This window comes from Pecten maximus, chromosome 15, assembly GCF_902652985.1.
Source record: "Pecten maximus chromosome 15, xPecMax1.1, whole genome shotgun sequence".
Classification (NCBI taxonomy): Eukaryota; Metazoa; Mollusca; class Bivalvia; order Pectinida; family Pectinidae; genus Pecten; species Pecten maximus.
In genome coordinates, this window is record NC_047029.1 from 2,949,674 (window position 1) to 2,975,367 (window position 25,694).

Genomic DNA, 25,694 nt, shown 5'->3' on the forward strand with positions numbered 1-25,694 from the left:
TGTTTAATCGTTAAATGCATGTAAAACACCAACTCAAATTCTGATTGTTGTGAATAATGTAAAACGTAGAATTTTAAATCAGTACATAAAGTTTTATTTCTGAAAACGCACTGAAAAAAAGAAAAAAGAAAATGTGACAAATTATGCCAGTTTCGGGCTTCATTACATTGGAAAGTTAAGATTTCGCAAATAGCACACTACACCGAATTCAATTTAGAAAATCATCTTTATCATAACCATTCATGTATAGCAAAAAAAAAAAAAAAAAAAATGCATCAAACCTTATATGTGACTACACTAACCCTACTTAACATGACTCACGTAAAATCTATAATGCAATGCATTACTTCGCGGGCAATACGATGTATGTCTGCGGTAAAATTGCGTCTGCTTTCTAAGGATGGTTTCAGATACATGTACAATAATAATATCTTATAAAGTCAGATGAAAAAGGTAAAATCTTGCGATTAGAAAATGTTTAAATGAAGGAAATTATTATGGTGTAATATGTACTGTATATGAAACGTCAGCTGATTATGTAACAGTACATCATTATCTATATATGTTTACAGGGAAATGTCAGCTGACTATATACCAGTAAATTATCATCCTTATATGTTAACATTTTAATGTAAGCTGACTATATATCAGTACATCGTTATCTATATATGTTTATAGTGTAACGTCAGCTGACTATATACCAGTACATCATTATCTACATATGTTTACAGTGTAACGTCAGCTGGCTATACCAGTACATCATTATCAATATATGTTTACAGTGTAACGTCAGCTGACTATATACTAGTACATCATTATCTATACATGTTTACAGTGTAACGTCAGCTGACTATATAACAGTACATCATTATCTATATATGTTTACAGTGTAACGTCAGCTGACTATATACTAGTACATCATTATCTGTATATGTTTACAGTATAACGTCAGCTGACTATATACCAGTACATCATTTTCTTTATATCTTTAATGTAATGTCAGCTGACTATATACCAGTATATTATTATCTATAAATTTTACAGTGTTACGACAGCTGACTATATACCAGTACAGCATTATCTTTGTATGTACAATGTAACGTCAGCTGACTATATACCAGTACATTCTTATTTATGTATGTTTACAGCATCTTTTTTTTTTTACTTTTAGTGGATGAATCTTATATCAAACGATGTGGATATCGTATCTTCTGCTGTTTGCTGGGACACTCCACCTCGGTAAGCATGACAGATTGTAAAACAGGTCTTAAACAAAATATTATCTTGAATTAACTTTATTTTACGAACCTTCTGACTCGTACACTATTCAACTACACATTCAAACCTCTCCAAGAAGCTTTTTTGTTTTTATAAAACCCACCGCATTTTCTATCAGCAAGTTTATCGTCCTCTGTTCCTGCACCTTTTTAGTCAGCATGATTCCCTTCCTCTGTTATAACATTAAGCAAACACGATTCTCTTCTTTTATTCTTGATCCATCCGTAAGCATGATGTCCTTTGTTCTTGTTCCTTCCGTATGAGTGATTCTTATCCTCTATTCTAGTACAATTATCAAGCATAATTATCATCCTCTGTTATTGCACATGACACAAGAATAATTCTAATTCTCTATTCTTGCTCATTACTCAAGCTTAATAATCATCCTCTATTCATCCTTATTACTCTAGCTTAATTATAATCCTCTATTCTTGCTCATTACTCAAGCTTAATTATCATCCTCTATTCTTGCTCATTACTCAAGCTTAATTATCATTCTCTATGCTTGCACCTTACGTAAACACGCTGTTCCTTCATTGTTCTTGCACCTTTCGTATGCATGATTCTCCTCTGTTTTTTCAACTTCTGCAAGAATGAGGCTCATTCTCTGTTCTTGAACCTTCCATAAGCATGACAGTCCTCCTATTTTCTTGCACCTACCACTGCCATGATTCTCATCCTCTTGCTCTTTTCTGTAAGCATGAGTTACTCACCTATCGGCTTTCAATAACAGACTCTTATGATGGCAATACTTCGGTTGGCGTTTAAAGACACTTACCATGTAATCTCAATGTATATATAAACATCCTCAATGAATCATTATGCCCAACCTTCAAGTGCTTTAATCGTCAATAAAGTCTGTGCTATAATTTATAGATTGAACACCCCATTGTTACTTGATTATCTCCTTGATGTTCTCAAATAATTGATGACCATATACTATTAATCAACTATATATTAATTTACTTGGTAAGTCCGTGAGAGTTGCAAGTTCCGTTTCCTGTACTTGTTAATTAAACAGAGGGGACACCGGTCGTCATGAGAATTGCGAGAACCGTAAGAGTTGCAAGTCAGAACATTTTGTCATTGAAACAGGTCATGAGTTGTGTGAATTACGTATTAAATATCTTTTTCGATATTGCACAGTTAAAATGAAAATGATCGCGTTACAATGTCGGCGGCGACTGTCATTGCGTTCTTAGAATGCCGGAGGTATAAAATATACTGTAGGCTACATGTACACTGATATACGCCATAGGGGAATCTTACATACTGTGAAATATTAGTCATATGATTATATATTCTGCATGCGGTTTTGCAAGCGGTAACAGCGGGAACAGCCGGAACAGCATGATCACAGGTACATGTAGCTGTTGGCGTCACTGTATACTTTACATGAACCAAAGTCTTGTTTTCTTTATTTGGTGGAAGTGTTTATGAAAATATTCAAAATAAATATTGATAAACAACACTTTCATTGACTTTAATTTGTGCATAATCATAACGGATACTTATAATTATCGTCAACTTTGTGTGTGGTCTGTACTCAAAGCCTTTAACTTAATCGCATAACTCATGATGCATAGGACATAGCTATTTTGGTGATAGCTCTCATAGGATACTTAACTATATGTACAATGTATAATCACTGATAATCACCACAAGCTGACTCAACATATATAACTAATTTGAAAACAATAACTTGCATTAAACACTGATATGTGTATAAACTATGGCAAGCTATTTGGGGTTTTGCCCAATAATTCAGATATCGGTATTCAAATAGAGATGTCTCTATTTCAAATATTTTTGATATATGTTTGAAAATTCAGATATCGGTATTCAAATAGAGATGTCTCTATTTCAAATATTTTTGATATATGTTTGATAATTCAGATATCGGTATTCAAATAGAGATGTCTCTATTTCAAATATGTTTGATATATGTTTGAAAATTATCACACAGGCCGCTACTACTCCACCTGACCACTCACAAAAGTATATAATAACAATATCAATTTACAATAATACAAATGCAATGGAAACTATTTGAATTGCATTAATAGTCGGCCAAATAATGACCTACATGTATGAGACACTATTCCTGCCTTTTAAATTGGAAGATATTGTCCTTCTTGACTCGGGGAATAGAGGCGTTAATGCAGCAATCTACTCAAGACAAAGTAATTAATAATCCTTGTCTCTGTTATGTCTTACATAGATTCATTGTCAGCACTAATAAATGTAACAATTTATGATCAAATATACTTGCAATAATTGGTTAAAATCTCCTCGATATGTTTTAGGGTCGAATTTAATGGATTGTGAAATAAGGAAATGTAGAATAATGAGTAAACAAGACAATTTAATGGACTTATTTTGTTCAATGCACACAACATTCATTTACAAGGGAAAGTTTGTTTTTAAATTCAAGTCAATTGGCTTGAAATTGGTTCAGGATTTTTTGAAGGGTAGAAAAAAATGTAAAATGTTTATAGATCGACATGGCACAATGATAGACAAAAAACAAACACATCATTGTAGGACAACTGGGTCTTTGCCTTGATTGACATTTAGGAACAAGAGGGTCTGAATCACGCACATGGCTATAAATGAAAAATGACAAAACTACTACAGTATATCCATGTGTTGGTGTTGGATCTATTTTCATGACGTTGGGACATGGTATATAATATCTCTGATGAGGGTGATCTGATTCACTGATGCCATGGTGAACCATAATGTAAAGTTTTGCACTAAGGCATTGGCACTCAGCTAATGGTATTGAAATACGTAAAGCAAGAGATGTTAGAGTACAACAAAATTCGCAGAGTGGGTTGAAATTCAAAATATTTTTTTTTGAATGTAGGTCAAAGGTCACAATCAAGGACAGCAGGTCCGCAAACGCAGTAACATGTAATGGGAATATCTTGTCACAAGGAACATGCATGTCAAATATGAAAGCCCTATCTTGTACTGTTAACATATATTGGCAAAGATAAAAGGTAAAGTAGGTCATAGGTCACAGTCAAGATCAGCAGGTCCACAAATGTAGTACCAAGGGAAAGACCTTATCACTAGAAAGACGAGACAAATACCTCAGCTGTATCCTCAATATTGATACGACTCGGTTTAATTAAAACTTAAACCTATCTGTTTACGGATGCCGAAGCCAGGGGTATAACAATAGCCCCACCCTGGTGAGCTAATAACCTCATTTGATGTTTTTGATAAATCAAGACCTATATCAAGCCCCGGTTTTTAACATATTTGAGCAGAAAAAACATGTCATTTTGATATGAGGAAAATTTATAGTACCCCATCCTTGGTATCTTCTGGCAAAATATCAGTTCTCCGGGTCATCTAGAACTTGAGATTTGACTTCTTTGACCTCGAAAATAGTGCTAGGGCATTGCTATTAGACAACTCCATAGCACAGCACTGCATATCAAGTACATGTACCTACTGACCCAGGATGAGTACCCTTGGGTTTTTAGAACTTTAAAAGGAGATTTTCAAAAGGATTTTTTAAAACTTTTTGACCATTGTGAACTTGAAAATAGGTCAAATTCAGAAAGGGAAATTTATAGCACTCCATGGCAGGTACCTCTTTTGATTAATAAACTTTTACAAGTACATTGAATTGTACAGTATTCAAGCTAGTTGATAAAGTTTGATACACAAAATCAAATTTATTATACAGCATAATAACCGGTAAACAGACTTTTAGACATTTTAACCGAATTGCTAAAACGAAAACATGTACAGATATTACAACATTGTTGCATTTTGCGAATTTTATTGTCAATTAAACGATCATATTTCGATGGACTACAAATGCATTATTTGCCTAGGAACTAATGGAGGACAGTGTATACGAAGTGACACTCCAGTATACATTTTGAACCTTTGAAACACCAAAAGTATCCCATTTGCTATTTATACCATCCGTGATTCTATAAGTCTCTTTAATTGGCCATGACAGTAAATAAAAGATAATTGATGTGATTTTGGTCTGTCTATATTGGGGGACTTAATTCGTCGCCTGCCCCTTGCTTGTTTACTAAAGGGAAAATGTACTAATGTAAAAATAAGATTTTGTGAGTCTTTAGTGTTTTACATATGATTTAAGGAAATAAATATGTTTTATATAAAAGGCTTTCGTATATTTAACAGCGATATTTTATATTTTCAACCTGTGCTTGCATTTCTCATGGATGGATCAGTTCAGCTCAACCCAAAATTACCACAATCAACATGTATAACAGTGATATTTTACATTCTGAACTTGTGCTTGTATTTCTCAACGTTTGATCAGTTCGGCTCATATCACAATGACCATAATATTAAACTATTATAGTGATATGTGACCTACTGAACTTGTCCTAGCATTTCTCATGGCTTGATCAGGTCAGCTCATCACTAAATCACCATAATATACAATTATAACAGTGACATTTGACCTATTGAACTTGTGCTTGCATTTCTCATGGCTGGATCAGTTCGGTTCATATGAAAATGACCATAATAAACCATTAAAACAGTGATATTTGACATTTTTAACTTGTGCTTGTATTTCTGATGATTTGATTAGGTTGGTTCACCTCAAAATGATCATAATCAACATGTATAACAGGGATATTTGACATTTTCAAGCTGTGCTTGCATTTCTCATGGCTGGATCAGGTCCGCTCACTCCAATATGACCATAAAAATAACCAGTATACCAGTGATATCATTTGAAAAGTCCGTAAGCATGCTTATCCTCTTTTGTTCCTGTCGTATGAATAATTCTTATAATCTATTCTTGCTCATTACTCGAGCTTAATAATCACCCTCTATTCTTGCACTTTCCGTAAACATGTTGTTCCTTCTCTGTTCTTGCACATTTCGTATTCATGATTCTCCTCTGTTCTTTCACCTTCTGCAAGAATGAGGCTCATGCTTTAATCGTCCATAAAGTCTGTGTTATAATTTATAGACTGAACACCCCATTATTACTTGATTATCTCCTCGCTGTTCTCTAATAATTAATCATCATATACTATTAATCAATTATATATCAATTTACTTGGTAAGAGTTATGCCGCGTGCAGCGTGTAATTTGCAAGTCCGTGAAAGTTGCAAGTTCCGTTCCCGGTAATTGTAAGTTACACAGAGATGACACCGGTCGCCATGAGAGTTGCAAGAACCGTGAGAGTTGCAAGTCAGAACATTTTGTCATTGAAACAGGTCATGAGTTGGGTGTTTTACGTTATAAAACATCTTTACTGACATTGCAAAGTTAAAATGAAAATGATCGCGTTACAATGTCGACGTCGACTGTCATTGAGTTCTTAGAAAGCTGGTGGTATAAAATATACTGTAGGCTACATGTACATTGAAATATGCCATAGGAAAATCTTACATGAAATATTAGCCATATAATAACATATTCTACCTGCGGTTTTGCATGAGGTAACAGAGGAAGGAAACACCCGGAACAGCATGATAACAGGTACATATACCTGTGGACATCACTGTATAATTTACATGAGCCAACGTTGTTTTTCTTTATTTGGTGGAATTGTTTATGGCAATATTAAAACAAATGTTTATACACAACACAGTAATCTTTAGATGATAAAGGGAGGGTTACAAAAGTAATAGTTTCTTGGGTTAAATTACACTGACTTTCATTTGTTCGGATGTGCATATTCATAACGGATATTTATATATTAGGTATATTGACACAACACGGTTTAATTAAAACTTAAACCTATCTGTCTATGGATGCCGGAGCCAGGGGTATAACAATAGCCCCACCCTGGTGAGCTAATAACCTCATTTGGTGTTTGTGATAAATCAAGACCTATATCAAGCCCAGGTTTTTAACATATGTATTTGAGCCGAAAAAATATGTCATTTTGATACGAGGAAAATTTATAGTACCCCAACTTTGGTATCTTCTGGCAAAATATCAGTTCTCCGGGTCTTCTATAACTTGAGATTTGACTTCTTTGACCTCGCAAATAGTCCAAGGACAATTTTTAAGCACAGCACTCCATATCAGGTACATTTACCTACTGACCCAGAATGAGTACCCTAGGTTTTTTAGAACTTGAAAAGAAGATTTTCAAAGGAATTTTTAAGTATTTAACACGCGTGACCTTGAAAATAGTAATGCAATTCATTAAGAACTGGATAAACACATAATATATACCCAATGTATAGATTACTGACTAATTCCACGACTATTGATAGTATTTGAGAGATTTAATCTTTGGTCAAAAAGCTTTATGATGACTGTTGATGTTAATTTCAATATTCTATGATCCGTTCATTTACCCCAATTTTATAGTACCGGCTTTTGATCATTACAACCCAATGTTTTTCCAAATTGCTAATTTGATAGCATTGATCAAGAGTGCCAAACCTTTATCAATCCAATTTTCTGACAATCTCACATTTTATAAGGAAATGAATAGCCAGTTCTGCTAGAATCTTCCCTCCTTTAACAAAGTCTTCAGCCCTGACTTTGGTGGATAGTTGGGCATCAATTATTCTTAAAATAGGAGATGAAAAATACAACATCCAGACCAGAACTCGAATCCGGACCGCTATTTCTAGACGAGAGCTCCAAAATTAATAAAATTGTAAAATTGGTCCACAGGCATTGCCATCTGGTTAGTAAATGTTTAAAGAAAAATCAACAGGGGATGTTATTTATCCATACCCACTTGCTAACCACTAGGTGTCTGAAAACATGCACTTTTTATAACAGTACCTCATTTTTTGATACGATACATAACTCTTTTCACAGTCAGAATTTCAAACACCTGAGGTCTTGCTAAGGAGTTTAGCACGTTTATAAGTCAAAGACCGATTATAGACTAGTAAATATTATATATATATAAATCTATAGTTGGTATTGAATTATAGTTAAGATAAAAAAATTACACGTGCTTAGCATCTTAGCTCCGTCCAAAGAATCGGGATTTTCAATTAGAATCTGGAAAATAAATTCATAATAATAAATTACAGCAGTAGATTCTACAGAGCGTTTCTGCTAACCTAACTCTAATTTTGGTACAAATGCTTTCCCGACCGTTATATTTTTCTGCGTTGAATCTTTGCTAGTACACACTACAACGTCAATATTAACTTCCTCATGAATAGTTAATACCTCCTGCATTTTGGAAAATGTAACAGATAGAGAGGTACATGACGCTTCGATGAACGACACAAAAATGGAAATTTTGGTATAATTTGGAGGGACTACAAAATATATTCGACACAACCGCAGTATTCTATTCAACAGTGTTCGAATCATCCGTGCTTAATTTACTAAGATAAAGAAGGGAAAAAATCGGGACCGAACGAAACGTTCGACTCATCCGATGTATTCGATTCAACCGTGTTCGACACAAGTGAGTTTTACTGTACCTGCAATTACTGCTCAGATTGCATTTGAATTCATCTAATGTCCTGGATGATACCACATTTCAAGATAGTATATCCACGAATAAACTATGCCTTATGGTGATTCTGGAGATGATTGAAAGATGATTCTGTGTAGATTACATTTGATTAAATCGCTATGAATGTTCAATGATAGATTAAACCTTCAACAGAAAACTGCTCCTATGGCTAGATTAGGTATTTCCTTAGGGTAGAAATAGCCATGCATATCCATGTGTCAAGAGAAATAATTTCCCTCTCGGATTAGATGGAGATGTTCGAAATATCATTGTCTTTCACAAATCACACGAAATGTCGGCGTTCATATGGCGTTGGTATAGTACTTAATTTTCCACCCACGTATAATGCCATTTATTGAATTTTACCTAGGAAGTGGTACAGCGGGAAATTGTTGTGAGCTCGATACCTCTATCAACGCTCCAATCAACGAACTCAAGAGCATCGAAGTTACATGCAATCCCGGCTTTTTGTAAGTACAATTTTTCATACCATCAAAATATATGAAAGTCACTTAACAATTTGCATTTATCTCTGTAAAAGGCATATGTGCTGTTACAGTGCATTAGTATTACCTTTGTTAGTGTGTTATATAGTTGCGGTGTACATCCTAGCTTTGTTAGTGTGGTATATAGTTGCGGTGTACATCCTAGCTTTGTTAGTGTGGAATATAGAGGCGGTGTACATCTTAGCTATGTTAGTGTGAAATATAGTGGCTGTGTAATCCTACCTATGTTAGTGTGGAATATAGTGGCGGTGTAATCCTACCTTTGTAAGTGTGGAATATAGAGGCGGTGTAATCCTACCTTTGTTAGTGTGGAATATAGTGGCGGTGTACATCCTACCTTTGTTAGTGTGGAATATAGAGGCGGTGTACATCATACCTTTGTTAGTGTGGAATATAGTGGCGGTGTACATCCTTCCTTTATTAGTGTGGAATAAATTGGCGGTGTACATCTTACCTTTGTAAGTGTGGAATATAGTGGCGGTGTAATCCTACCTTTGTAAGTGTGGAATATAGTGGCGGTGTAATCCTACCTTTGTAAGTGTGGAATATAGTGGCGGTGTAATCCTACCTTTGTTAGTGTGGAATATAGTGGCGGTGTAATCCTACCTTTGTTGGTGTGGAATATAGTGGCGGTGTAATCCTACCTATGTAAGTGTAAAATATAATGGCTTTGCACATCCCATCCTTCCTTTATTAGTGTGGAATAAATTGGCGGTGTACATCCTACCTTTGTTAGTGTGGAATATAGTGGCGGTGTTCATCATACCTTTGTTAGTGTGGAATATAGAGGCGGTGTACATCCTAGCTTTGTTAGTGGGGAATATAGTGGCGGTGTAATCCTACCTTTGTTGGTGTGGAATATAGTGGCGGTGTAATCCTACCTTTGTTGGTGTGGAATATAGTCGCGGTGTTCATCATACCTTTGTTGGTGTGGAATATAGTGGCGGTGTACATCCTAGCTATGTTAGTGTGGAATATAGTGGCGGTGTACATCCTACCTATGTTAGTGTGGAATAAATTGGCGGTGTAATCCTACCTTTGTTAGTGTGGAATATAGTGGCGGTGTAATCCTACCTCTGTTAGTGTGGAATATAGTCGCTGTGTACATCCTACCTCTGTTAGTGTGGAATATAGTGGCGGTGTACATCCTACCTTTGTTGGTGTGGTATATAGTGACGGTGTACATCCTACCTTTTTGTTTTTCTTTCCGTAATCTAAATTTTTCTTTACATTTAATATCGGATACACACTTCTATCATAATCCTTATTTTCATATTTTTTTTAGACTTTTGAAAAATAAGAATGTTCCCGGTTTTTGAGGTAACCAGTTTCGTCAGGGTCAACCATTAATAAGAAACAATCCATATTTTTATTTAGAAATACGTATCATGTGATAATGAATCCCGGATTACTCTGACTGTATTAATATGTATTTAGAGTTTTAAATTATCCGAACGTAATTAATAACGTTTTAGAGGTATGTTTACACGCAAAAAGACAAAACCAAACAAGTTTAACCGATACTCCCTCACTTAAAGAACTATAATTTCTCCATGGGAAAATATCAGCGGATTAAAGAGAGTAATTTGGGAGTAGTTAAGGAATTTTCTTTAAGTTCTGTAATGCTTTCTTATGGAAAAATAAGTTACATACTATCTTTATGCATGCAGCTGATCATGACTAAGCTATTATTTACAAGCATGTTTGTGTATGCCTTCTACCTCAGCTTTTCGGAGATTTATGTATGTTACTGTTTTGGGAGAGGACTTTGCCTGCTGTCTAATCCTATTGTCCTTATCCTTGTTAAAATGTTTTGAAATTGAAAAACAAGTTAAAGGATTCCTATATGTAAAGGACTATTATAAAACTATGCTAGAACTTCTGGAACAGTAGGGAATACGTAATGACTACGTGTTGCAGCACCCCCTGTAAATGGACTGTCATGGCCCCGCCAGGAGCAGTGATAGGAGTGGAGATCAGTTCGGTCATTGTTGGAACTACTACTACAGTAGTATATAAGAACGACGCTGGTAAGTAAGTCTAAAACCTCCAGATAATGTCCCCGAGAATAGTCGAATATAATAGTAATACCAGTATATATAACAACCCCGAAAATATGCGAATATAACAGTAATACCAGTATATGTATAATGCCTTCGAGAATAGACGAATATAATAGTAATACGAGTATATACATGTATAATGTACCCGAGAATAGACGAATATAATAGTAATACCAGTATATATAATGACCCCGAAAATAGACGAATATAATAGTAATACCAGTTTATATAATGTCCCCCGTATAGACAAATATAATAGTAATACCAGTATGTATAATGTCCCCGAGAATAGACGAATATAATAGTAATACCAGTATATATAATGTCCCCGAAAATAGACGAATATAATAGTATTACCAGTATATATAATGTCCCCGAGAATAGACGAATATAATATTAATACCAGTATACATGTATATAATTTCCCCGGGAATCGACGAGTATATTAGTACAATTAATACCAGTTTATATAATGCTCCCGAAAATAGACGAATATAATAGTAATACCAGTATATATAATGTCACCGAGAATAGACGAATATAATACATAGAGAATAATACATACCGTATGTTTTATTCAATTTATTGTATTCTTAGTAATAAATCACAGAACATTAATCAAAACAACAATTATAACTTGACAAGAAAAATCAGATTCAAATTTGTAATGTAATGAATTATAAACACTTTATAATATTGAAGTTTTTTAAGTCTTTATGAAGTTCATATCTTCGTGCTGCAAGCGAATTTAAAATCTTCTCTCCCATGTCCTCATTCCTTCGTCTACTCGACGCCATGTTGTTTGTTTTGGTTTCGCTGACAACACAGCACCTACGTCAAAACCCGAGAGACCCGAATAGTTTGATGAGACGCAAAATTTAGAGGTGTTCCGCGAAGAGGGCCAATACAGGGTTTGGGGTGCATTACTGAATCAATAATGCATGGGTAAGGATTACGGATCGGGAGATTTGGCGCCATAATGCATATGCAAAAAAAACTGTATTTATTACTAAGTATACAATAAAATCTAATTACAATCAGATTTTCACTATCCACTCCGTAAACTCCGTGAACATCTGATTTTAATTATTCTTCTACCTGTATGTTTACATGTTGAAAGATTCAAAATCGAAATTTTCATCAGTTGAGCAATTACCTTAGAAAAGCATCATTGAAATTGAGGGAGAAAAATCTGCGATAAGATTCCATGAATTCTGTTATGCTTTCCCTTAGAGAAATTAGTTACAAGACTCCCTTACGTTGAGGAATATCAATGGTATTTGGGCTTGCATCGGATAATATGTTTAACGTCTTGATTGGTACACCATTATTCATCACACGAATGACCAATAGTGTACGGGATCAACAACAATTCTGTTTCGGCTTAACCTAATTAATTATACAGTATATTACTAAACATTTCTGCTCTTTCCACAGGAAATATTTTGGGGACATTTACTTCTACCAACCAAATTATTCCTTTAAGAGTCGCTGGCCAATTTTTTACCGTCGAAATTACTACAGCACCGCTGAACACACCCCCTTCCGGAGGAGAGGTGCTGAATTTTAAATACCTAGCCATCACTTCACCAGCTCCTGACTCAGGTAGGTAAAGAAATATCCAACTTGTGAATGTCGTTTCTCAAAGATATTCTAATAGTATTAAATTAAATTAGCTTAATTTTAACTTAGGATAATCCCAGCGTTTCAAGTAAAATCAAATATCGAAAACTGAAGTGCTGTTGAACATACAAACCCCCTTGAAATAACACTACCTTTTAAATCTCATATATATATTTTCTTAAGTTTTTCAGACTTTGTACACGATATTTAATCAACTGTATAGACGATAATGCAACATTTTATTCTGAAATATGATATCAATGCTAACAAAATCATAGCATCCTTATTTGGGCATATATTTTATCAATATAACTTTTGCACGTTTCTGCTGTCCAAACGAAGGAATGCCCCTTTAAGATAGTAAAATCTTATTTATCTACTCCTAGTATTCAGAAAATGGAAATGTGTTCTATCGAAAAATAATTCCCAATTAGGGAGTGCCTGATTTGAATGTAACCATAGAAATTGTTGATACTGATTGAACCTTTAATTTGAAAGACAAGGTCGAGTCAGTTAGAAAAAGGAACACGCCTCATCCCGCGAATCGCAGGGTGACCTCAACGAATTAAAACACAGCGCGTGAAATAAAATTGCCTACACAAATACAGATGTTCTCATGAGCTAGCCACGTTTAATGTATTTTCTACCCTTTTATTGAGAGAAATCGGACTACCGTTTATAAATAATCATTCATCATGCATGTCAATTCGTTCAAGTTTCTTATTGTCCAATAATTGATCAGTTGGACATTGAAAACTTTGAACGTTGGACAAAGAACAAATACAGGAAAACAGCTAGTACATGACTGATCAGTTGTGTAAACTAAATATTAATAGTGAATGATACATTTGAATTAGCGGAATGGAAATTTAGTTATAACTTAGAAAGACATTTTATAATACTGTATTAATATCTAAAAAGGGACAGAATTCGGTATATATATAATCTAGCTACCGGACAAACTTTCAAGATTCAAGTCGAGGGACATAACTCATATCCTAGGTGTTATTTAATGGATGTCTCACACAACTGAATCAGCTTTTGATTTGAACTTCAAATAAGCGATTGAGGGGTGGAGTCGTTCGTAATAACTTATAGTGAAATATGTGACCTTAACTTGTAGAACTCTCCCGTACGGAGTTAGTTAAATTATTTTAGCTATCATCGTGTTCAATCCGATAAAAAAAAGAAACCATCCACAATAAAAAGGCGCGATAGATGCTACAGCGGCTGGGGTTCGATTCTCCGTTTGGACGTTAGCAGGTTTGGGGTCACCTGGCTTTTCTTCGGGTACTTAGGATTCCTTCCACAATAAGACCGCACGCTTCATTTTTGCCAACATAATTGACTTAATATAGTTTGCATTGCCATTGTTGTAAAACAAATAAAATTCCCATTTAGAAATTTTACTTGGCCTTGAGGTGGGGAGTTGCACATGGCTCATATGATTTAGTACTCTCACACCATTGTATTCAAACAAAACCAAATATCCTTTGGAATTGAACAAAACCATCAAATACATTGTGCCAACAAGAATGATTCACATGGTCCGTTCGCCTGTTTTGTTTGATAGCAAAAAAAACAACACTATAAATTATGTCAAACTTGTTATTTACAAATGTATTTCAATAAGCGTTCTTAAATTAATTTTACTAAAATATTTTGAGGATAGAAAAAAAAAGATACCTTATTTTGAAAATACATATGTTTATCTTTAGCACAATATTTGATAAAAATCTTTGTTTGCGAGCTATGAAATAGGGAAAATAAAGCGTTATGACAGCTTTTTATCCCATTGTCGAGTGAACTGTCACCATGGGTCAGTCATTAAAGTTATTTCTTGACAAAAGAAAACGACTTTTTCGAAATCTTGTCAACACAATTCTAATATAGTGGTTGCGCTAAGGATATACATTATTTTATATCTTTAAAAACCTGATCGTGTTTCGAGCATAACACTCGGTTTTGATTTTAAAATTGAATGAATTATTTCTTTAATACTTTACAACAATGCTTGTTTAAATATATTTCTTAATTAAATATATTTTTTTTCTTAAAGCTTGTCATTGCTGTCATATTTCCTAATTGCTAATAAAATTATCGTTCACCTAAGTAAGATAGAAAAAGTTTGGAAATTCCGTTCTTTGTTTGATATGTTTTAATGTTAATTATAGATATACAATGTATGTTCCGTCTACAGCTGCTGCATGCTCTTCGGGGGAGACAATATCACTGGATACGGTTACTGGTGGCGAAACATGTATCGCTTCCCCTAATTTCCCGGATGATTATCCATTGTAAGTATGCGAATGTGATTTCATTTTCTAACATAGACATATATGTACTTCTATTCCACTAATTGTTATTTTCAAAGTATCATATGTAATTCGTGTATTTCACAGACTCCCGTGTTACCCGCTCACTTTGCATCAACTTTTATGATAAAGTGCAACGTTGTTATGGAGTCTCGTCAAAGAAACTTCGTTGTTTAAGTCAGACCTGATTGTTATGAGGTCGTGTCAAACGAGACTGGTTGTTTTAGTAGTTATAACAGTTTATTATCAGGTCGTGTCAGAGTAACAATGTTGTTTTAGTCATTATAACCATTTGGTATCAGGTCTCGTCAGAGGAGCCTTGTTGTATTAGTGATTATAACCATTTGGTATCAAATCTCCTCAAAAGAACCTTGTTTTTTAGTCCTTATAATCATTTGGAATCGGATCTCGTCAAAGGAACCTTGTTGTTTCAGTCATTTTAACCATTTAGTATCAGGTCTCGCTAAAGGAGCATTGTTGTTTTAGTCATTTTTAACCATTTGGTATCAGGTCTCGTCAAAAGAACATTGTTGTTTTCGTCATTTTAACCATTTAGTATCAGGTCTCGTCAAAAGAACATTGTTGTTTTAGTCATTTTAACCATTTGGTATCAGGTCTCGTCAAAGGAACCTTGTTTTTTTTTTAGCTATTTTAACCATTTAGTATCAGGTCTCGCCAAAGAACGTTGTTTTTTTCGTCATTTTAACCATTTGGTATCAGGTCTCGTTAAAGGAACCTTGTTGTTTTAGTCTTTTTAACCATTTAGTATCAGGTCTCGTCAAAGGACCTTATTGTTTTAGTCATTTTAACCATTTGCTATCAGATCTCGTCAAAGGAACCTTGTTGTTTTCGTCATTTTAACCATTTGGTATCAGGTCTCGTTAAAGGAACTTTATTGTTTTAGTCATTTTAACCATTTTGTATCAGATACCGTTAAAGGAACCTTGTTGTTTTATTCATAATTAGCATTTTGTATCAGGTCTTGTCAAAGGAACTTTGTTGTTTTAGTCATTATAACCGTTTGGTATCAGGTCTCGTAAAAGGAAGGTTGTTTTAGTCGTTATAACCGTTTGGTTTGGTATCGTATCTCGTCAAAGGAACGTTGTTGTTTTAGTCATAACGACCATTTTGTATCAGGTCTCGTCAAAGGAACATTGTTTTGGTCATCATAACCATTTGGTATCAGATCTCGTCAAAGGAACCTTGTTGTTTTAGTCATTATAAACATTTGGTATCAGGTCTCGTCAAAGGAACCTTGTTGTTTTAGCCATTTTAACCATTTGGTATCAGGTCACGTTAAAGGAACCTTGTTGTTTTAGTCATTTTAACCATTTGGTATCAGATCTCGTCAAAGGAACCTTGTTGTTTTCGTCATTTTAACCATTTAGTATCAGGTCTCGTCAAAGGAACCTTGTTGTTTTCGTCATTTTAACCATTTGGTATCAGATCTCGTCAAAGGAACCTTGTTGTTTTAGTCATTTTAACCATTTGGTATTAGGTCTCGTCAAAGGAACCTTGTTGTTTTAGCTATTTTAACCATTTGGTTTCAGATCTCCTCAAAGGAACCTTGTTGTTTTCGTCATTTTAACCATTTAGTATCAGGTCTCGTCAAAGGAACCTTGTTGTTTTAGTCATTTTAACCATTTAGTATCAGGTCTCGTCAAAGGACCTTGTTGTTTTAGTCATTTTAACCATTTGGTATCAGGTCTCGTCAAAGGAACCTTGTTGTTTTCGTCATTTTAACCATTTGGTATCAGGTCTCGTCAAAGGAACCTTGTTGTTTTACTCACCGTCATGATTTAGTGTCAGGTCCTTTCTCGGCCATTCTTACAGGTTTTTTTTTATCTATTGAAAGGAAGTGATTTGAAAAAGAAAAAGTTGAAGGTTCTTGTAATCGTTGACTCTTATGTTTTCTAAGTCTTTGTGTATTGATAAGTTTTATACTTCATTTTCAGAGCAAGAACAACATGTAGATGGCGTATCGAAACAAGTGATACAATCGAGTACAACGTTATTTTTTTTCACACGGAGCGCAGCGACACCTGTCAATACGATTTCGTGAAGATCACCGGTAACGTAGAACGAAATGTTGATATGAATTTTGCATGCTCTGTTGCATTACTCGGTCCTTCTTGACAAGTATTTTTTTGATAAAAATACATAACAATTGGTTTCATACGACGTAAAGTCGCCATGGCTTTTGTTTGTTCAAAGCTTACTCGGTCCTGCTTGATAAGTTTTTAAATAATATATAATCACTGGTAAAATAAAACAAAATGTCGACTTTTGCATGGTTCAAGTTTTACAACACTTGATCGATGAAACCATTCTATATAATCATTTTGATGTGTTAAGAGAAACATTTTGAACCATTACAATATGGAAAAGTAGGAGGCTTTTTCGAAATATAATCAATCAATATACTGCATAAAGATATAAGTATTCCATTATCTTGAGTTTAAATATTGATATGCTGCTGTCATTTTAACACAACTACTAGTTATCTTGTATTCAACCTTCTACACACCCCTGGTATACAGTTTGTGTATACAAGTGTGTACGAAACTTGTCTCTGTTTTTTTTTGTATCATATCAGTTCTCATATGTTTAAATTTGTATATGAACATACTAACTACTTCCTTATATTGATATGTTTTCTGAGCACATATCGCTCCAAAGCACACAGCTTCTGCAAACAAACTCCCAAACTGTAGCACACACTTAATGTATATTAATTATGGAAAAACGGACCCCCAGAATCCGTTCAAGATTTTAGATTAGGAAATAATAACACTTGCACGGAATAAGAAAAAGCCGTGCAAGGTTGGAGTACAGTTTTCTTTTCAATACTTTTCGTAGAAGATTTACCGTTCATGATTTTTGCCGTAGAAAGGGTTCTTTATTTTTTACAGATTAATAATTTCCTATTTTGTGCTGAATGCTATTTACGTTTGACACGTGTATGTAGTTTGACACGTGTATGTACGTTTGACACGTGTATGTACTTTTGACACGTGTATGTACGTTTGAAACGTGTATGTACATTTGACACGTGTATGTACGTTTGACACGTATGGTACGTTGACACGTGTATGTACGTTAGACAAGTGAATGTACATTCACGTGTTTGTACGTTTGACACGTGTATGTACGTTTGACACGTTTATGTACGTTTGACACGTGTATGTACGTTTGAAACGTGTATGTACGTTTAACACGTGTATGTACGTTTGACAAGTGTATGTACGTTGACACGTGTATGTACGATTGACAAGTGTATGAACGTTTACGTGTTTGTACGTTTGACACGTGTATGTACGTTTGACACGTGTATGTACGTTTGACACGTGTATGAACGTTTGACACGTGTATGAACGTTTGACGCGTGTATGTACGTTTGACACGTATATATACGTTTGACAAGTGTATGAACGTTTGACTCATGTATGTACGTTTGACAAGTGTATGTGTCTATGATACACAGTACGCAATAAGCATTATACTGGTACACGTTTTACATGGTTATTTTCGGGTTCTAGTTGCTGGATCTACAGGACCACCACAATGTGATAGACAACTCCAAGGTGTGACCCAGACGGGCCTGGCCAGTCCTGTGGAAGTGAAATTCACATTTGATGACTACAAAAGCTTTCCCGGGATTTTCATTTGTTTGAAAAAAATCGGTAAATAACTCATAAGAATTAAACGTAATCATATGTCTTGCCTGTCCGACTTTGTCAGTAAAGTAAGTATAAAGGAAACTCCGAAAATCACTTACGCCACAATATCCTCCACAAAACAACCAAAAATCCGCATTGAAGAAATAAGAAATAAAAAAATAAAAAAACAATATATATTAGATACATATAAATTGATATAAACTCAAATATTCCCACAAAAGTGGTCACTTATAAAGAGGAAAAATACTTAAAATATACTTTTAATGTGTGGAATAACTAAAAATTGTAGTATGTGCTAATAATTTGAATTGCTTAAAAAATGAACTGGATAATCATTGGAAAAAACATTAATTAATTTTACGACTTCAAGGCTAGTTTATGAAGGGTAGTGCCGTTACATTCAAAAACTATTATCATGACAATTACCATGTACTGAGTCTCGTGTAGAGAATACATAACCCACTACCAGATATTTATCATTAAATATCATCATAATTAAATTAAACATCATCATTGAGTACCGATATCATTCGCTGTTTATCTTGTTAACATATTTATCTGTTTACTGTTTGTTGTCGGCATGTGATTGGTTGTCATTTACTCGTGTCTGGACTAATGGGCAGATTGCTTTGAAAATTCAACACTTGTACTGTCGTTATTACTACACGATCAATTATAAGCATATCTATAATTCTATATATATCATAACAGCTACTTCAACGACATCGACGACGACAACAACGACGTCAACAACGACAACACATACAACGACAACAACGACACCAACAACGACACCAACAACGACGACAACGACACCAGCACCAAGTGAGTATTGATTATAGTAAGATATTATTATTTATATGGTTTGCTACTAACCTATTATGAAACAATATAGGGCCAATCAATCCATAGGGGGTGAGGCCGAACTAAAAATATAGAAGGCCAGTAAATCCATAGGGGATGAGGCCGAACTAAAACTATGTAGGGCCAATAAATCCATAGGAGGTGATGCAGAACTAAATCTATAGAAGGGAAGTAAATCCAAAGTGGGGGAGCCGAACTAAAACCACAGAATGTCAGTAAATCCATAGGGGTGAAGCCGAACTTAAATTACCGATACATGTATTTAGTAAATCCATCAGATGTGAGTCGAACTAAAACTATGTAGGGCCAGTTATTTCAAAAGGGGTGAGTCGAACAAAAACTATAGTGGACCAATAAATCCATAGAGGGTGAGGCCCAACTATGGTTCCTTAGGAGTTCAGGAGCAAATATCCCACTAAGGACTTTTATATATACACCTGGAGCATACATGTATCTGTCCTCCTGTTCAATCAGGCTTCCTAGCGTCCAGGTAGAAATGTAGTTATTGGGCTTCATCTAATTTCCTGGAGTTTTGAAACTGTCCTGTCCCATTTTGACTTATTATTTAAACGACCCCTCCCCCTTTTCGAGTTTTTACGTGCCGAATTTGTGCAATAATTGTCAAAATTAACTGATATAAGGGAAAAAATATTCTATTCGAACTAACTCCACGATCCTAGAACGTGAATTGATTCAAACCTAACGAGGAAGAGCGATTCAAGGTTAAAGTGCAGAGGTCAAACGTAACGGTTAAGTTGTGTATATTTCTTGAACATCTTATTGACATTATGAAAATGAGTTGATCGATACTGCCGTAAGGTGTAGCCGAGACAATGTCGATGGCATTTCTGAACAGAATTACAGTGACGTTCTGAAGCAAAATGGATTAGAAACAGACAGGATAAGTAACGGGAGGCCGAACTAAACTATATATAGGGCAAATAAATCCATAGCGGGTGAGGCCGAACTAAAGCCATAGATGGCCAGTAAATCCATAGGAGGTGAGGCCGAACTAAAACTAAAGAGGGCCAGTAAATCAATATGGGAGGAGGCCGAACTAAAACTATAGAGGGCCAGTAAATCAATAGGGGGTGAGGCCGAACTAAAACTATAGAGGGCCAGTAAATCCATAGGGGAGGAGGCCGAACTAAAACTATAGAAGGCCAGTTAATCCATAGGGGAGGAGGCCGAACTAAAACTATAGAAGGCCAGTAAATCCATAGGGGAGGAGGCCGAACTAAAACTATAGAAGGCCAGTAAATCCATAGGGGAGGAGGCCGAACTAAAACTATAGAAGGCCAGTAAATCAATAGGGGTCAGGCCGAACTAAAACTATAGAAGGCCTGTAAATCCATAGGGGAAGAGGCCGAACTAAAACCATAGAGGGCCAGTAAATCAATAGGGGGTCAGGCCGAACAGACATAGAAAGTCGTCCGTTATACGCAGTGCATCCTTATTTACATTACATTATTGTTGTTTTGGCAGATAGATAGAAAGTCGTTCGTTATACACAGTGTACTCTTATCAACATTACGTTATTGCTGTTTTGACAGATAAATAGAAAGTCGTCCGTTATATAGTGTACCTTTATTTACATTATGCTATTTTTGTTTCGACAGAAAGGAAGAAAGAAATTTTGTTTTGAAATACATATATGTTTTTCTTTAACATAATATATGATAAAAATCTTTGTTTGCGAGCTATGAAATCGGGAAGATAAAGCGTTATGACAGCTTTTTATCCCATTGTCGAGTGAACTGTCATCATGGGTCAGTCATTTAAAGTTGAACTTAAACTATAGAGAGCCAGTAAGTCTATAGGAGTGAGGCCGAACTAAAACTATAGAGGACCATGGCCAGTAACTACATAGGAGGTAAGGCCGAACTAAAACTATAGGAGGCCGGTAAATCCAAAGGGGGTGAGGCCGAACTAAAACTATAGTGGACCAGTGAATCTATAGGGGTGAGGCCGAACTAAACTATATAGGACCAGTGAATCCATAGGAGTGACATCATGGGTCAGTCATTTAAAGTTAAACTTAAACTATAGAGGGCCAGTAAGTCTATAGGGGTGAGGCCGAACTAAAACTATAGAGGACCATGGCCAGTAACTACATAGGAGGTAAGGCCGAACTAAAACTATAGAATGCCAGTTAATCCATAGGGGGTGAGGCCGAACTAAAACTATAGAAGGCCAGTAAATCCATAGGGGATGAGGCCGAACTAAAACTATGTAGGGCCAATAAATCCATAGGAGGTGATGCAGAACTAAATCTATAGAAGGGAAGTAAATCCAAAGTGGGCGAGCCGAACTAAAACCACAGAATGTCAGTAAATCCATAGGGGTGAAGCCGAACTTAAATTACCGATACATGTATTTAGTAAATCTATCAGATGTGAGTCGAACTAGTAGTCGAACTAAAACTATGTAGGGCCAGTTATTTCAAAAGGGGTGAGTCGAACAAAAACTATAGTGGACCAATAAATCCATAGAGGGTGAGGCCCAACTATGGTTCCTTAGGAGTTCAGGAGCAAATATCCCACTAAGGACTTCCTAGCGTCCAGGTAGAAATGTACAGTTATTGGGCTTCATCTAATTTCCTGGAGTTTTGAAACTGTCCTGTCCCATTTTGACTTATTATTTAAACGACCCCTCCCCCTTTTCGAGTTTCTACGTGCCGAATTTGTGCAATAATTGTCAAAATTAACTGATATAAGGGAAAAAATATTCTATTCGAACTAACTCCACGATCCTAGAACGTGAATTGATTCAAACCTAACGAGGAAGAGCGATTCAAGGTTAAAGTGCAGAGGTCAAACGTAACGGTTAAGTTGTGTATATTTCTTGAACATCTTATTGACATTATGAAAATGAGTTGATCAATACTGCCGTAAGGTGTAGCCGAGACAATGTCGATGGCATTTCTGAACAGAATTACAGTGACGTTCTGAAGCAAAATGGATTAGAAACAGACAGGATAAGTAACGGGAGGCCGAACTAAACTATATATAGGGCAAATAAATCCATAGCGGGTGAGGCCGAACTAAAGCCATAGATGGCCAGTAAATCCATAGGAGGTGAGGCCGAACTAAAACTAAAGAGGGCCAGTAAATCAATATGGGAGGAGGCCGAACTAAAACTATAGAGGGCCAGTAAAGCAATAGGGGGTGAGGCCGAACTAAAACTATAGAGGGCCAGTAAATCCATAGGGGAGGAGGCCGAACTAAAACTATAGAAGGCCAGTAAATCCATAGGGGAGGAGGCCGAACTAAAACTATAGAAGGCCAGTAAATCAATAGGGGTCAGGCCGAACTAAAACTATAGAAGGCCTGTAAATCCATAGGGGAGGAGGCCGAACTAAAACCATAGAGGGCCAGTAAATCAATAGGGGGTCAGGCCGAACAGACATATAGAAAGTCGTCCGTTATACGCAGTGCATCCTTATTTACATTACATTATTGTTGTTTTGGCAGATAGATAGAAAGTCGTTCGTTATACACAGTGTACTCTTATCAACATTACGTTATTGCTGTTTTGACAGATAAATAGAAAGTCGTCCGTTATATAGTGTACCTTTATTTACATTATGCTATTTTTGTTTCGACAGAAAGGAAGAAAGAAATTTTGTTTTGAAATACATATATGTTTTTCTTTAACATATGATAAAAATCTTTGTTTGCGAGCTATGAAATAGGGAAGATAAAGCGTTATGACAGCTTGTTATCCCATTGTCGAGTGAACTGTCATCATGGGTCAGTCATTTAAAGTTGAACTTAAACTATAGAGAGCCAGTAAGTCTATAGGAGTGAGGCCGAACTAAAACTATAGAGGACCATGGCCAGTAACTACATAGGAGGTAAGGCCGAACTAAAACTATAGGAGGCCGGTAAATCCAAAGGGGGTGAGGCCGAACTAAAACTATAGTGGACCAGTGAGTCTATAGGGGTGAGGCCGAACTAAACTATATAGGACCAGTGAATCCATAGGAGTGACATCATGGGTCAGTCATTTAAAGTTAAACTTAAACTATAGAGGGCCAGTAAGTCTATAGGGGTGAGGCCGAACTAAAACTATAGAGGACCATGGCCAGTAACTACATAGGAGGTAAGGCCGAACTAAAACTATAGAATGCCAGTTAATCCATAGGGGGTGAGGCCGAACTAAAACTATAGAGGGTCAGTTAATCTATAGGGGTGAGGCCGAACTAAAACTATACAGGACCAGTAAATGTATAGGAGGTAATGCCGAACTAAAACTATAGAAGGCCGGTAAATCCATAGGGTTAAGGCAGAACTAAAACTATAGAATGCCAGTTAATCCATAGGGGGTGAGGCCGAACTAAAACTATAGAGGGTCAGTTAATCTATTGGGGTGAGGCCGAACTAAAACTATAGAGGACCAGTAAATGTATATGAGGTAATGCCGAACTAAAACTATAGAAGGCCGGTAAATCCATAGGGGGTGAGGCCGAACTGAAACTGTAAAGGACCAGTAACTACATTACAGTAACCAGGACCAGTAACTACATAGGGGGTGAGGCCGAACTAAAACTATAGAGAGGCAATAAATCCATAGGGGTGAGGCCGAACTAAAACTATAGAGAGCCAGTTAATCCATAGGGGGTGAGGCCGAACTAAAACTATAGAGCTCCAGTAAAAACATACGGGTGAGGCCGAAATAAATTCAAAGTGGACCAGTGAATCCATAGGATTGAGGCCGAACTAAAACAATAGAGAGCAATTAAATCCATAGGGGAGGAGGCCGAACTAAAACTATAGAGGGCCAGTAAGTATATAGGGATGAGGCCGAACTAAAACTATATACATTTTTAGGACCAGTGAATCCATAGGAGTGAGCCGAAGTAAAACTATTGAGGACCAGTTAATATAATCTACGAACTAAAACTATAGAGGGCCAGTTAATCTATAATGGAGGAGGCCGAACAGATAAATATAAATTGGTTCGTTATACACAGTGTACCCTTATTTACATTATTTATTGTTGTTTTGACAGATAGATATAAAGTGTACTCGTATGTACATTACATTATTTTTGTTTCGACAGATGACGACGACGATGTAATCGGAGACGTCATCGTACCGCTTGCCTTGTTTGCGGTCTTCATCAACTTATTCGGCGCTATTTTCTTTTAAATATGTGAAATTCTGACATATCGGCTGTATAAAACACCAATTCCTGGTATTCTTTTTAGTTTTATTGTCTGCTAGCCGAACAGCTTATCGCGTGGCTTTGAATAAACATATACAATGAATTGTGTTTCATTACTTAAGACAAGTGTTTGTAATGTACTCGTGACCTTTATATACAGGCTTTTGTAATGTATAGGCGACCTTTATCATGATTTTGTTGTATACAGGTGGCATTATATGAAGGATTTTGTTACTTCTGGCGGTCTTTTGGAATATGTTTCTTTTTATAAGTAGACTTAATAGATACGATTTATTAAATACATATGTCCTTATTAAACAGGATTTTGTATATAGGTGGCCTTTTAGGCAGAATATGACCTTTATCAACATGATTTGTTATATACAGATGACCTTTATCGACAGGATTTTTGTATATACAGATGACCTTTATCGACAGGATTTTGTTATATACCGATGACCTTTATCGACAGGATTCTTTTATATACAGATTACCTTTATCGACAGGATTTTGTTATATACAGATGACCTTAATCTACATAATGTTGTAATATACCGATGACCTTTATCGACAGGATTTTGTTATATACAGATGACCTTTATCAATATGATTTGTTATATACAGATGACCTTTATCGACAGGATTTTGTCATATACAGATGACCTTAATCTACATAATGTTGTAATATACCGATGACCTTTATCAACAGGATTTGTTATATACAGATGACCTTTAT

General features: G+C 35.6%; 1 protein-coding gene and 1 long non-coding RNA gene across 2 annotated transcripts; both read left to right on the forward strand.

Moving 5' to 3' along the window:
* The first annotated feature begins 1,179 nt into the window (after positions 1 to 1,179).
* Positions 1,180 to 18,936, forward strand: LOC117344087 (procollagen C-endopeptidase enhancer 2-like). Its single transcript, XM_033906736.1, has 7 exons — positions 1,180 to 1,239; positions 9,109 to 9,208; positions 11,165 to 11,274; positions 12,745 to 12,912; positions 15,131 to 15,227; positions 17,201 to 17,316; positions 18,785 to 18,936. The coding sequence occupies exons 1-7, from the start codon at positions 1,194 to 1,196 to the stop codon at positions 18,934 to 18,936; spliced, it is 789 nt and encodes a 262-aa protein (XP_033762627.1). The 5' UTR covers positions 1,180 to 1,193.
* Positions 18,937 to 19,700: 764 nt separating this feature from the next.
* LOC117344358 lies at positions 19,701 to 25,061 on the forward strand. The gene is made up of 2 exons (XR_004536159.1): positions 19,701 to 19,750; positions 24,854 to 25,061. It is a non-coding gene; the product is annotated as an uncharacterized LOC117344358 (long non-coding RNA).
* Positions 25,062 to 25,694: the final 633 nt, after the last annotated feature.